This window comes from Heterodontus francisci, chromosome 15 (assembly GCF_036365525.1).
Source record: "Heterodontus francisci isolate sHetFra1 chromosome 15, sHetFra1.hap1, whole genome shotgun sequence".
NCBI classification, from domain to species: Eukaryota; Metazoa; Chordata; class Chondrichthyes; order Heterodontiformes; family Heterodontidae; genus Heterodontus; species Heterodontus francisci.
Window position 1 is genome coordinate 27,991,885 of NC_090385.1, and position 13,062 is coordinate 28,004,946.

Consider the following 13,062-nt stretch of genomic DNA (forward strand, 5'->3'; position numbering starts at 1 on the left):
TATAATTATGTGGACATTTAAAAGAGTACAGTTTCCTATTAATTCAGAAACACTAGAAAAGAGATGACGACAGAATAAAATGCTATACAACTGGCTATATTTTATTAGTTTCAAGAAAAATGGGATGAAACACCGTCAGTACATAAATAAAGTACAAATACCTTCAAGGATAATGTCAACATATTCCGCAGGCTTGTGGGATAAAGAAAGACATTTTACATAAAACCAAGATATGCATTATGTGTGGCTTGAATATTAATATGCATACGTTGATAGGCTAATTGTACCCTAAGAATTACAATCACATAAGTAATTTCAATAGTGTTTTATAATACAAATAAATACACATTAGGACCACCCTGCATTCTTTTTCGCCTCCAAAAGGCACTTTTTTCATCCTTGTAATAAAGAAAGCTAACATAGTAATTTTTCTTTATTAATGTTTTTGTTGTATATATTTTGGTTTTCGGGGTGCTCTTGAATATCAGCAGAGCCGCACTGCAGTCCAGCTACAGACCAGGTTTTTATGAACTGAAATTTTTCCTTTCTCACATTAGGGTTCCCTCCGGCCCCCCACCAACGACCCCCTCCCCCCACCCCCACACACCTGCTTCTCCCACCCACCTCCCTACTTCAGCAGTGTTCCTTTTCTGGTTTGTTCAGCTGTAAAACTTTCAGCAAGTCTTCTAACTCTGTTTTACATCCTCGGTTCATACATAGCTGGCTGATCTGTGCTTCACCCTGTTTGAATATTTTCCATCGACCTAGGCAAACAGGAAATATATGTTTATGCACTATAATAACGTGTACTATTTTCCTGTAACATTCAATGAATACAGTTTAGACGGCTGCTAATGAGGTGCAAGGTGACAATTGAATCAAAGGATTGAAATGAGATTATGGACTGAATTTTAACAGCCCTCTGATATCAGGGGTCACGGCGGGGGGAGGCCCGGAAAATTTTTCCGGGAGAGACCTGCCTCGACACCCGCGCCGAGAAGGCCCCACCATATTTTACCGGTGGCTGCAAGGCCTCGGTGCAGCCCCCACCCCCGCCACCAGCACCGAGCAGCAGGGCCTTCATTTTAATTTTAAAATTATTGTAAAAACATGCAAATAAACCTACCTGGTCCTGACAGCCATCCCACACCGATATTACGGCTGCCAACCGGAAGTCCCACACCTTCAGAACTCCGTTTGGAGTTGCGAGGCGAGTGAGGAGGGAGGAGGAATGAAATTATCAGGGCAGGAGGGAGGGGGAGCGGGAAAAACACTTTTTAATGACTATGGGGATGGTGGAAAGGGGTTGAAGGGTAAATGTGATGAGGTTGGGGGGGGGGCGGGGAAGTTCTGGTTGGGAATAAAGTTAGTTTTCGTGATATAGGCCAATAATAAAAAACATTGGGGGGGTTGGGAAAGGGCCTCCAGCTTTTAATTATTATTTTTTTCAAAATGTCAAGTTAATGTAACTTTAAAATGTTATTTTTTTCTAAGGGCTTGAAGCCGTTTAAAAATGGCGCTGGCGCGTGTACGGCTGCGCCAGATGCCATTGCCAGGGACGAAGCAGCCGCCCCATCTATGTCATCAGGGATGGACGTTCCACCCCCTCTATTTAGGTAAGCCTCTGCTCTAAATATTGCAGGGGCTCAGTGGCATGCAAGTCACGTGTGCGCTGCCCCTTCTTTTAAAGTTCAGCCCTGTAAGTCAAAATAATAATACTTGACTGCTTTTTCAGTCATTCAACCCCTTTACATGGTTGCATAGAGTTTACAGCACAGAAACAGGCTCTTCGATCTAACTGGTCTATGCCCGTTTTTATTCTCTGCATGAGTTTCATCCCACCTCTCTTGTAATCCCATCTGCCTAATGTTCTAATCCTTTCACCCTCGTGTGTTTATCTTGCTTCCCATTACCTCAACTGCTCATTGTGGTAACGAGTTCCACATGCTTATCATTTTCTGGGTGAAGAAGTATCTCCTGAATTTTTTATTTGAGTTATTGATACTGTAAAAGCTGGGAATCCAGAGATCTTGATGAAGTTAATGGCAGGATATCTTAAGAGTTTTTTAAAACTCCACTGCCCACTCAGCAGCGAGCCACTGAAAACTAGTGGTAGAAGCAAGGAGATGGTCCCTGGAAATTCAGAAAAGGTCAAGCACAGTAGGAATGCTTGGAGAGTAGCAGCAAAAAGAGAGTAATGGAAAAATTGGGGCTTAGTGGGGCTGGTTGGCAGGGAGGGAGGCAGAAGGGGGGGGTGGTTTCGAACCAACAGTCGAGAGAGAGAGAGGATGTGATTGTGTGGAGGGAGGGCTCACTGGTTTGGAGGGAGGATTGCCAGATCGTGGCGTGTTTGGTAGATCATGGGGAGGCTGGTTGTTGGCCAATTATGGCAGAAGATTTGCCTGAGCTGTCGGAGGAAGCACTCCCACTGCTCCTGGCCCACAAGCTGTGCACTAAAAAAACACAACTGCTGAATCTGGCTGCTCCCTTAACCTTTGGAAGCTTGGCCAGCCAGCATTAAATTAAAATGTCTGTCAAATTCTGAGGAACAGAGCCTCGTTAATATATAATAATCATGGACCCACCTCTCCGAAGCAGGTTGTGTGAATGCCCTCATGTTAGGGTCAGGTTTCACATATTTGTCGATTGAACACGCCCATTACCCAACTCACTCCTGCCTGCCATTGGGGTAAAATTCCTCCCACTCCTTTAACTTTTCAAAAATGCAAATTATTACTATGCCCCTCAGTAGATTAAATTATTTCATTATTTATTGTAACTTGTGATCTTCCCTCATGCAACTTTTTTGTTGATAAATCCAAGAATCTAATATAATCTTCCAGAGTGGTTCTGTATCTACAATGTACAACTGTCTCTTCATTTATCATGACATGGCAACCAGTTGACAATCTTACCTATAGTCTTAAGGATGACTGGTGTGGAGAATGAAAATATAATCCTATCATCATGCAGAGCAACATTTTTTCCAAAGCCTGGTTTAAGGCATATTGTTGGAGCAGAGTAGAGGGGTTTCACAGCACTCAATCCATATTATATCTGGCGTAGCTGGGTGCTGGGATTGGTTCTAATAGTGGTAAAATCAGTCAGGACATCTCTCAACTTGAAGAGCACACAGCATTTTTATTAAGTTACTCCTCTTCAAAGAATAATTTGCTCCCAGCTAGTTTATTTCATTGCTGTTGTGTTTTGCAGGCCCTGAACTGTTATTACTTACTCTGAGTGGTCCGTGTGAGTAGTTTGAAAGATCCAAGGTTAACCTGTTTTTCAAAATCTCTCCTTGATATCTTTTCCATGTGGAAGTGGCGTAGAACACCTGCAGTGGAAAACAATGATATTTATATAGGGATTCCAAATTCAGAGTTAACATATCAACTTCTTGTTCTGAAGGAAAGTCTCTTTTCCAAAGACTTTTCTTCTGGTTCAGCTGTGGAGTTGGAATTTACAGAATGTCAATTATAATGCACATCATTCAACATGCTATCTAACTTATGTAAGTTCTGCCTTAAGGTTCAAAATGTTGTCAGATACATTTTATGTAATGAAAATACACCCACAACATCCTGATATCAGATCCATGGGGTCATAAAGAATCTTAGCAACAAGGCACATAACAGTGGTATGACATATTGCCAAATTGTGTTAATTATCATTGTATTTTCACAGACGTATCTGTTAAAAAATACACATAGAAAAAAAATCTATTTTTGACCCATGGTCCTACATTGACACTTCTCTATTTTTTGTTCTATAAATAATTTTCCTTCTGGCTGGCATTTTCAAATAACTTTTATTACATCTCGTTCGACTCAAAGCACAGAATATACCTGTAATTTCATGTTAGTATGTTGTGTGATCAGATACATGTTACGTAAACAACATATCACAGGCAATTTTCTATTGTCTATTCCAATCAAAGATTATCAAAATGCAGTGATCAAGGAAACATGACAATAGCTGAAAAAGCAACAGAAGGACATCATTCCACAACAAAGGAGATGTTCTTTTCTGAGAGTGTGATGAATTTAGAGGTGAATCAATATATCTCTTTCTTAGAGTAGAAGACAACAATTACTAGAAACAAGACGCAACATGCTTTTCTTCACAGTCAATTTAATTTTTCTTCCTTATTCTAAGCATCCAATAGTATGTATCATTCCTGTCATCAAGACACCAGGCTGGCAGGCAAACTCTTGATCCACCTCTGCTCTGCAGCCAGTTGCTTGAAGGAACAGTGAGAACCCTGCCAGCTGGACTTACTACGTCCAAATATGTATGCTCCTTTCATAGCAGAAGTGTTGCACTTTTGACTATTGCCTCCCCAATGCCCTAGGCACAGTCAAACATGATTCTTGGGAAACAGTGGGCATAACTACCCCATTCTGGAACACAGTACTTTGATAACTGGCATACTTTTCCAGTTGATGCTTTCGGTGACCTGCTTTACCAATCTTTTAATAGTATGGCTACAAACAGCTCCTACTTTTGCATACTACATTAACGGCTTATGGCTATAATCTTCTGTTCCATTTTAAGGAATTGGAAACTACTTAGAAATTGTACAGAATCAAACAATCTTAATGCAGCCTTATCCCAATGAGGTATAAATCTACTTCTAGGATGTCAAAGTTTGCTTCTGTGCAGCTACTAACGCTACTAATCTGGCAACATATCCAAAGAGTGGTACTATGTGGAATAATATCTTTACTGCATGTCACTGTCTTTCAGTACTAAGGTTTTACAAGACTATAAAATACAAATTTATGTGTGCTAAAGGATTTGGTTTCAAACCCACTTGTTTGCAGAGATGCTGCTCGAGAGGTCATAAAAATAATTTGAGTGCATATTTGTTGTGCTCAGAGCGTTGCATTGCTTTCTCTGGCTGGTCTAGTCAGCTGTTTCTTACAGTCTGGCTATAATTACAGTAATACAATGCCTGCATATCACTACTCAGAATCTTTGGAATGTAAGATATAGCCCACTTCCCATAGTTTAAGCATTAGGCTAATAAAGCATTTTTATTATTCAATACCAAATTGCCATGTTACAGTTAAACTACAACGTTCAAGTGAATATGAGTGGTTTTCAGTGTACATTAATGTGACAAGTGACATATAACTTGGGAGTCAAGCCTCAATCTGATGCCTAAGCACACTAACGATGTCCTCCAAGAAATTATCTCACACACCTCTTCAAATTCACATGAATGTGGTAGACACATTTTAAAAGTGCCAGGGCAATTCATTAGATATAAACAGCGGCCAGGATTCCCAACTTCTCTGCACTGATATTTTGATGGAACTGGGGTAGTGGCGGGTAGTATATCACATTCCTGTGCTTTTTTAAGCCCCCTGTTTCCTACCGGCAGTCACAGGTAATATACAATATATCCAGCCATATCTGGTTGGATTTATTATTCAAATGACTGATATATGTTATCAGTTGTATTTTCCATCATTTGACCTAAATCGACACAGACACAAGGAATAGCTGTTCAAACATGGTGTTCAGTGTTGTTATGGCAGCAGAGGGGGATTAATTTTTTTAAATCCCAAAAGTCTGTGCAATAAATCACAGTTAGTATTCGTCCTATAATTTTCAAAAATGTTTGTTTGAACTTATCTTTGTGCTATGCCATCTCCTCGATCTCTCTTACTACCCATGTTTATCTCATTGGAAGTTTGCACTTGTTCACAATACCCCTAAGGAAAACGTTTCTTCCCACCTTTCAAACAACTGTCATATTGCTCTCACATCGATACTTCCTAAAGTTATAGCTGCTGTTGTTAATTTTCAACTTATCCATCAACTTGAAGGTTCTGATCTAATCCACTATCGTCAGTACAGCTTTCAGCATAGCAGTTCCACATGTCTATCTAGATTGTGCTCAAGTCACTCTAGCTGTAGTTCCTCGGCACTATTTTCTATTAATCGGTGGTTGGGGATGGGGTGGGGCATCTTCTGTGATCTATCCTCTCTCTAACTCTGTATTTTTCTTTTACCTCCTCTAATTATCTGTCCCTATTCACTCTTTTGTTGATGATTCCAGTCTACATTGATCAATTTTCTTCCAATCACACAGCCTCAGTGCTCAAAACCTCCAGTCTTCTAACAGTAAGAACTGAACCATTGCATCTTGATCTCCTCCATTCCCTTCAAAGGGGCAACAACATTCTTTTTCTTTCATTTTTTTCAAAGACACATTTAGTTTGTGTCTACCCAGCTCTTACCTTTGATGGTTCCCACCCTAGTCCTTCTTCATCTGTCAACACTTTTGCCATCACTATTGCCACTGTGGAACTGCCAAATCTCTTTCATTGCTAAAGCTGTCTACAGGAAGCTCAGTTTACTTGTTAATGTCAGATTTGTCTTCTCTCATCAACCAATAACTCTTTATAAAGCTCCGAGTGATTCCAAAATGTTTAATAGTATTCACATATTTCTCATACTCTTGAGAAGGACATAATTGTCACCTGATAATCTCTAGCCTAGGATCTCTCTTTCCCCATCACAACTTTACTTGTCATTCTTTATTTTATCTATTATACTATGGTCAGTTCACCTCTTGTATATTTCACTCTTACAAGAGGAAAATTTCAGTTTGGGCACCAACAGGAAGAATATTAGCGACATGCCCACAGCGCCTCTCCAATGTGCCAGTCGGGAGGCCCAAACCACTTTTAGGTTCAGGCCTCATTAACATTTTGTCAGCGAACTGTAAGCGCCAAATGGGCGCCCTACTACAGCTTGCCAATTTCCAGCATGAAGAAAATCATCAGGCTGCAGCATGTAAGGCTTTTCAGAGGTCAGTGAAGTAAGCAAGTGCTGGAAGACTCAAGAACTGGCCATCAGTGAGTCGAAAGATTTGGTGGGGCTCAGAGCAACAAAAAATGCCTTATATTTTTGTGGAGGATTACATAGGATATATGAGACAGGAACAGGCCATTCAGTCCAACCAGTCCATGCCAGTATTTATGCTCCACTTGAGCCTCCTCCTGTCTTTCCTCATCTAAATCTATTAGTATCACCCTCTATATCCTTCTCCCTCATATGATTATCTAGCTTCCCCTTAAATGCATCTATACTATTCACTTTTAACCACTCCCTTTGGTAATAAGTTCCACATTCTCATCACTATCTGAGCAAAGAAGTTTCTTCTGAATTTCCTATTCGATTTCTTGGTGATTATCTTATATTGGTGGACTCAAGTTTTGGTTTTCCCTATAAGTGGAAACATTCTCTCTGTGTCTATTCTATTAAGACCTTTCATATTTTTAAAGACCTCTATTAAGATCACCCTTCAGCTTTCTCTTTTCAAGAGAAAAGAAACCCAGCCTATTCATGCTTTCCTGATAGGTATATGTCCACACCTCTGATATCATCTTTGTAAATCTTTATTGCACCCTCCCCAGTGCATCTATATCATTTTTATAATATGGCCACCAGAATTCTGCAGGTGTGGCCTGAATAAGGTTTGTTACAAAATTAGCATAATTTCTTACATTTTCAAGTCATCCCTCTAGAAATGAACCCTACTGCTTGGATTTCTTTTTATGACCTTGTTAACCTGTGTCAATACTTTTAGTGATTTGTGTGTATATACAAACCCAGATTTCTTTGCTCCTCTCCCCCATTTAGAATCTTATTTTCTCAGTAATATACAACTTCCTTATTTTTCATGCTAAAATAGAATACCTCACATTTATCTGTGTTGAAATTCATTTGCCAATTAAATGCCCATTCTGCAAGTTTGTTAATATCTCCTTGTAAATTTGTCACAGTCCTCCTCAGTATTTACTATTCCACTACCCTTCAACCCCCAAATTTGGTGTCATCTGCAAATTTAGAAATTGTGTTTTTGATTCCAAAAATTAAATTGCTCATATAAATTGTGAACAACAGTGGTCCCAGCACTGATTCACTTCCCACTTTCTGCCACTCTGAATAAGTACATCCTATCCCTACTCTACTTTCTGTCTTGAAGTCAGCTAGGCCTCTGGTGGTGGTCCTAATGCCCAGACAAATTTCTGACACGTGCTGCACATGCTCCGGTGATTTCTCTTTGAAAGCAATGTGTATCCTACCTGTATTTACCTCCCTGAATCAGTTTTCCAACAGGTCTTTCAATGGGTATCCAACACTCCCATCCAAAACAGGTAAGAAACTGTTGAAATATGCAAATTATGGGCCTGAATCTGATGTAGAACCCCAATTGCAATTTTCAAAGAAAAATGGGTGAAGCATGCAAGGCGCATGCCCGTCCAACTTTCTACAGCCATTGTACAGCTTAACCAGCCTTTGGAGACCTCTCACAAAATGTAAGTTTTTGTGATTTTTAAAAGATTTTTGTGAGGCCAGGAGAAGGAGGAGTGCTCCTCCAGGCATAGATAAGTAGATGGATAACAAGATAAAAATAAATTGATTGATAGTGAAGTCAACATTTTGACTTATATAGCATTATTAGCTTTAATTTTGTGGTGCATAAAACTCACCTTTTACTAGAGTCCAGACATGGACCTCTACCTCTGGAAGATTGTCAATCTCTATAGCAATTTTCTTGCTGTACTTTTGGGAATCAGTTTCCTGGACCAGGAGTGATTCATAAACTAGAACAGTCTCTTCACCGCATCCTACTTCCTTACTGTCATCTCGCAAAAGCCCTGGTACCTCTGGTGCTGTGGAAGAAAAACTGAGAACTAAACTCTAATGCAAATGTGTCTTTATTTATTAGTCCTTGGCTCTCGTATTTTTTTTCTTGAACATTATCTGATATCTAAATCCTAAATGCTCCTTAACTAGAACTATAACTAAATGCAAAATACTCCTTAACTGGAATTACCATCATTATTTAAATAAATTAGAAAGGTCCTTGGTTGTTCAGTTAGTAAGTGAAATGTCTTCTGTAACACTGAGCCAACAGACCAGGAATATGCTGGAAATCTCCATTAGCTTGACTAGTAAATTAGTTTCAGTGCCCCAGGGTTAGGGAGTAGGAAAAACATTTGGGATTTTCACTCCTGATGAGCATCCAGTGAATTCTTTGGAGGGTACACATGTGAAAATGTCAGATAAGGGCAGAATGGAGCTCGCTTGTGATGCCACCCTTAGAAATTGCTGTCTGACATTCCCTGTGCACATTCAACTAAGAACAGCAACCACTAAAGAGCAATTATAACCCATACTATACACTCACACGAGTCAGAGCTGTCAGGAAAGAAAACTAGGAGTGAAAACATTAAATAAAATGGAATTGCTAACTTAAATTAAATGAGTCATGGTCATTTTGGGGCTAACAAACTGTAAGAGACAATATACAACTTCAAAGCAACTATTTCTGTATTTTTCCCATTGTATAGTAATACAAGAGTCCCAAATCTGAGCCTCCACAAGTTTTGAAACATGATTAGTATTCAATTAGAACTAAAATCATTTCTACCTGGACAAATTTTGCAACATTTTCCATTGACTTTCTGTGGGTATTTACATGGGTAGGGATCTGGACAATGGATCTTCTTACACTCTTGTTTGGTTATGTTACACGTACACAGCACACACTCCATTAGTCCAAATGGGCGCAAGATTGGATGCCATGACTCTCCATGTGAGTAGGTCTTCCGATTTGAGACACAGACTGAGGACACAAGAAAGAGCAGTTCAATCCTTTGAATAGCAACTCATTGTTTACCTATCAGTTTTACATGATGCTTTGTAAGTCCCTAACTAAATATAGTTTTGCTTGAACTATGATAAACATTGATGTCTGCATAATTGCATAACCATGGTTTACATTTCCTGTTGCATTTGCAATTATGGTAAAACATTCACACTATGACTATTCTGATTCAGTTATTAAAATAAGTACATTTTATCCTTTATTTTGGGAATCTGATTGCTAACTATCTTGTAGGAATTATTATTACTGCAACTCCCTTGCTCTTCCTTTTCATAGACAATTATTACCATAGTCAAAATTGGGAGTAAACACAAGGGTGAGAATTTTAATTTTGAGCTAACATAACTAATATGGGCTGAGTTCCACATTACCACAGCCAATCTGGCTCATTAGTAAGACTCAGTTAGACAATGCTATAACTGGTAATGTAGATCTAGCTGGCCAAATAGTGTAAAGGTTAACTGGTGCTCAGTGTGAATAAATTGTGCCAGTAAGTTGCATGGTTTTAGCCAGTTACATTTCAGTAATTCTTCTGCACACACCTTGGTTCCACACCAACCTGTCCCAATAAATGTGTCACTATGCAGGAGAGAGCAAGAGAAAATTCCACTTATGCAGATTTTTCAGTAGTTTGGTTTGAAGACTATTAAACATGCTAATGTGTTTCTGTGCTTGTCAGACATCAAAATCCTGGAACTCCCTGCCTAGCAGCACTGTGGGTGTACCTACACCACATGGACGGCAGCTGTTCAAGAAGTTGGCTACCACCACCTTCTCAAAGGTAACTGGGGATGGGCAACAAATGCTGGCCTTACCAGCGATGCCCACATCTCATAAAAGAATAAAAGAAATTCTGGCTGGCCAAAAACAAATAATGCAATTTTGCCCAGAATATGATAATGACAAAGACTGAACTCCTTCAGTCACAGACATGAGCCTAACAACCGTGAGTGTACCTACACCACACGGACTGCAGCAGTTCAAGAAGGTGACTCACCACCACCTTCTCGAGGGCAACTGGGATGGGCAACAAATCCTGGCCTTGCCAGTGACACACACATCCCATGATATAAAAAGGATAGAACAGGGTATTGTCTGAATGGTGAAGAGATTTTTTAATTATTCATTCATGGGAACTGGGCATTGCTGACTAGGCCAACTACAAACAGTGAATGCCTAAAGAGACCTGGAGGTCCAGGTAGATAGATCATTAGGATCATAAACAGGTACAGAAAATAATGAAAAAAGTCCATTGGAATGCTGGCCTTTAGATCTAGAGGAATAGAATACAAGGGGGTAGAAGTCATGCTTCAGCTATACAAAGCCCTGGTTGGACCACACCTGGAGTAGAGTGAGCAGTTCTGGGCAGCACATCTTACAAGGTATGTGTTGGCCTTGGAGGGAGTGTAGCGCAGATTTAACTGAAATGATACATGGATTCCAAGGCTTAAATTACAAGAAGGATTACACAAACTTGGATTCTATTCCCTGGAATTTAGAAGTTGAAGGGGTCTGGTTGCTGGCCACAGTTTGATTCAGGGCTCGTATGCTGGAGGCCCTGTAAACATGCCACCAACACTTCCTTCCAAGCACTTCATTCTGACTCGGGTGCCCCCTCAAGGCCCACCTCCATCCGCTGAGTGGTTGGCCACCCCACCTTCCACTGGCGGCCGGCACAAGATTCCAATGGGAAGGGGAGTCGGAGAAGGAGAGCCTTTGCCAGGTGCTTCCAGTTCCACCTTTCCTTCCCCCACCCCCCAAAGTCCCAGGAAATCCCAGCCATTGGCTCAATGGATATGATTGAGGTTTTTAAAATTAGGAAAAAATTGGAGATCGTTGATTTATATAAAACATTCAAAATAACTAATGGAACGATACAGCATGTATATAAAATACATTGGCAGAAGTCACATTACATACCAGAAAGTATATCTTCGCTGAGAAAGTTGCCTCGTTGAAACAGCTAGTGACAGGCACGTTAAATATCGCAGTCCTTTAACAAGGTAAGTTCTTGAGGAAGGTATTTGTTGGTTAATTAAGATCACCTAGCTATGCATCACTGAGTCTTCGAACTTGCTGATTATCTTAAGGAGTCAGGGAAGAACTTGCTAGCATTTTTTTCTGAAATTGGCTGCTTTTTTTCTCTGTTTATTTCCTCCTTAGGACTTTGTATTACCAACAATTAGTTGCATAAGATTGAATCATACAATGGATACATTGAGTCCTGATGGGCCTGCCAGTCATTTCTCACCCTCTTTTAGTACTTTTGACTTCAATAAGGAATATCAGTAACTGATTGAAAGTAAGCTTATCACTTAACTAGTGAAACTTCATTACCTCTGCCATGCCTGTGCTTGTTGTCGATTACTATTTGCACAATGGTACCAGATCCCTGCTGAGAGTCAGTTAGCAAACCACGATGAGTCCTTGAGCTGGGCATTCGGGGTAAATTGACAATGGAGCTCCCAAAGTTTCCCCGAGATTCATATTGAGTCCGCTGATATGAATGTCTCTGTTTCAACAAGGTTAGATTGCCATTAGTTGAAATGTGCATATTATACTATAGCAACAAATAATGTACTCTGAATTTATGCATTAGACCTTGCTGTAACTGACAAGCACCAACTTCTTCCAGCTTCCATTATTTAGCTTTCAACTTTCCCGCATTCCCTCCAAATACTGCACTTTTATCAGTGGATTTGTGATGGCCATTGACTGGGTAAGTGGTATTGTTACTATTTCACGTTTGTTGTGCCACCTGCTTGCTGACTTCTACTTATCTTTAGATTTTGCTTGAACGTGGCATTAAAGCCATGAAGCAACAATGCAAGAATTGCCGGCTAACAGTGACATCAGCTTTTGCCATAATCCCATGTGTATGTCCCAATCTTTATTTCACTTTGTGTAAAAATCATTTAAAGGTGAATTATAATCCCTGATTTTCACTTCCTGGTTTGCTGTCTGTGAGAATTCTTCAATCTGATTGGCTGATCAGCCTGCTTGATGATCTCACTGTTACAGAATGCCACAGATCCCCTATAATTGGTGCGAAATTCAAAGTCACATGGAAATAGGGGAAACAACACTCTAGAGTTTGCTAAACCTTTGTGGGAAGCTTTTTGAGGTCAGTAGTGAGTGTCGTCCCTTCACCACTGGCCACAAAATCCAGGGCATCATAATTTGGGTGAGCTGCCAATGACTCTACAGGTAGATTGTCCATTTTAAGAAAATGAGTGTCAGGTCACTAGTAGCACCCCGAATGTAAGACCTGGGTAAGGGGGGTAGGGTGGCAGGGTGGGGGGAACATTGGTGGGGTATCAGCAACAGGGCATAGGGCACAATTGGATGTCGTGTGGAGTTGGGGGAGTGCT

The 13,062-nt window shown here is 40.2% G+C and overlaps 1 protein-coding gene across 2 annotated transcripts in view; it reads right to left on the reverse strand.

Moving 5' to 3' along the window:
* Positions 1–632: 632 nt before the first annotated feature.
* The window catches only part of chrdl2 (chordin-like 2), a 49,326-nt gene continuing 36,896 nt past the window's right edge, over positions 633–13,062 (reverse strand). For both annotated transcript variants that reach the window (XM_068047929.1, XM_068047930.1), the window contains 5 exons: positions 12,029–12,203; positions 9,455–9,649; positions 8,511–8,693; positions 3,236–3,334; positions 633–764 (listed from right to left, as the gene is read on the reverse strand). In XM_068047929.1, coding sequence (XP_067904030.1) covers positions 634–764; positions 3,236–3,334; positions 8,511–8,693; positions 9,455–9,649; positions 12,029–12,203 — 783 coding nt within the window. In that variant the 3' untranslated portion in view covers position 633. The remainder of the gene's footprint in view (positions 765–3,235; positions 3,335–8,510; positions 8,694–9,454; positions 9,650–12,028; positions 12,204–13,062) is intronic.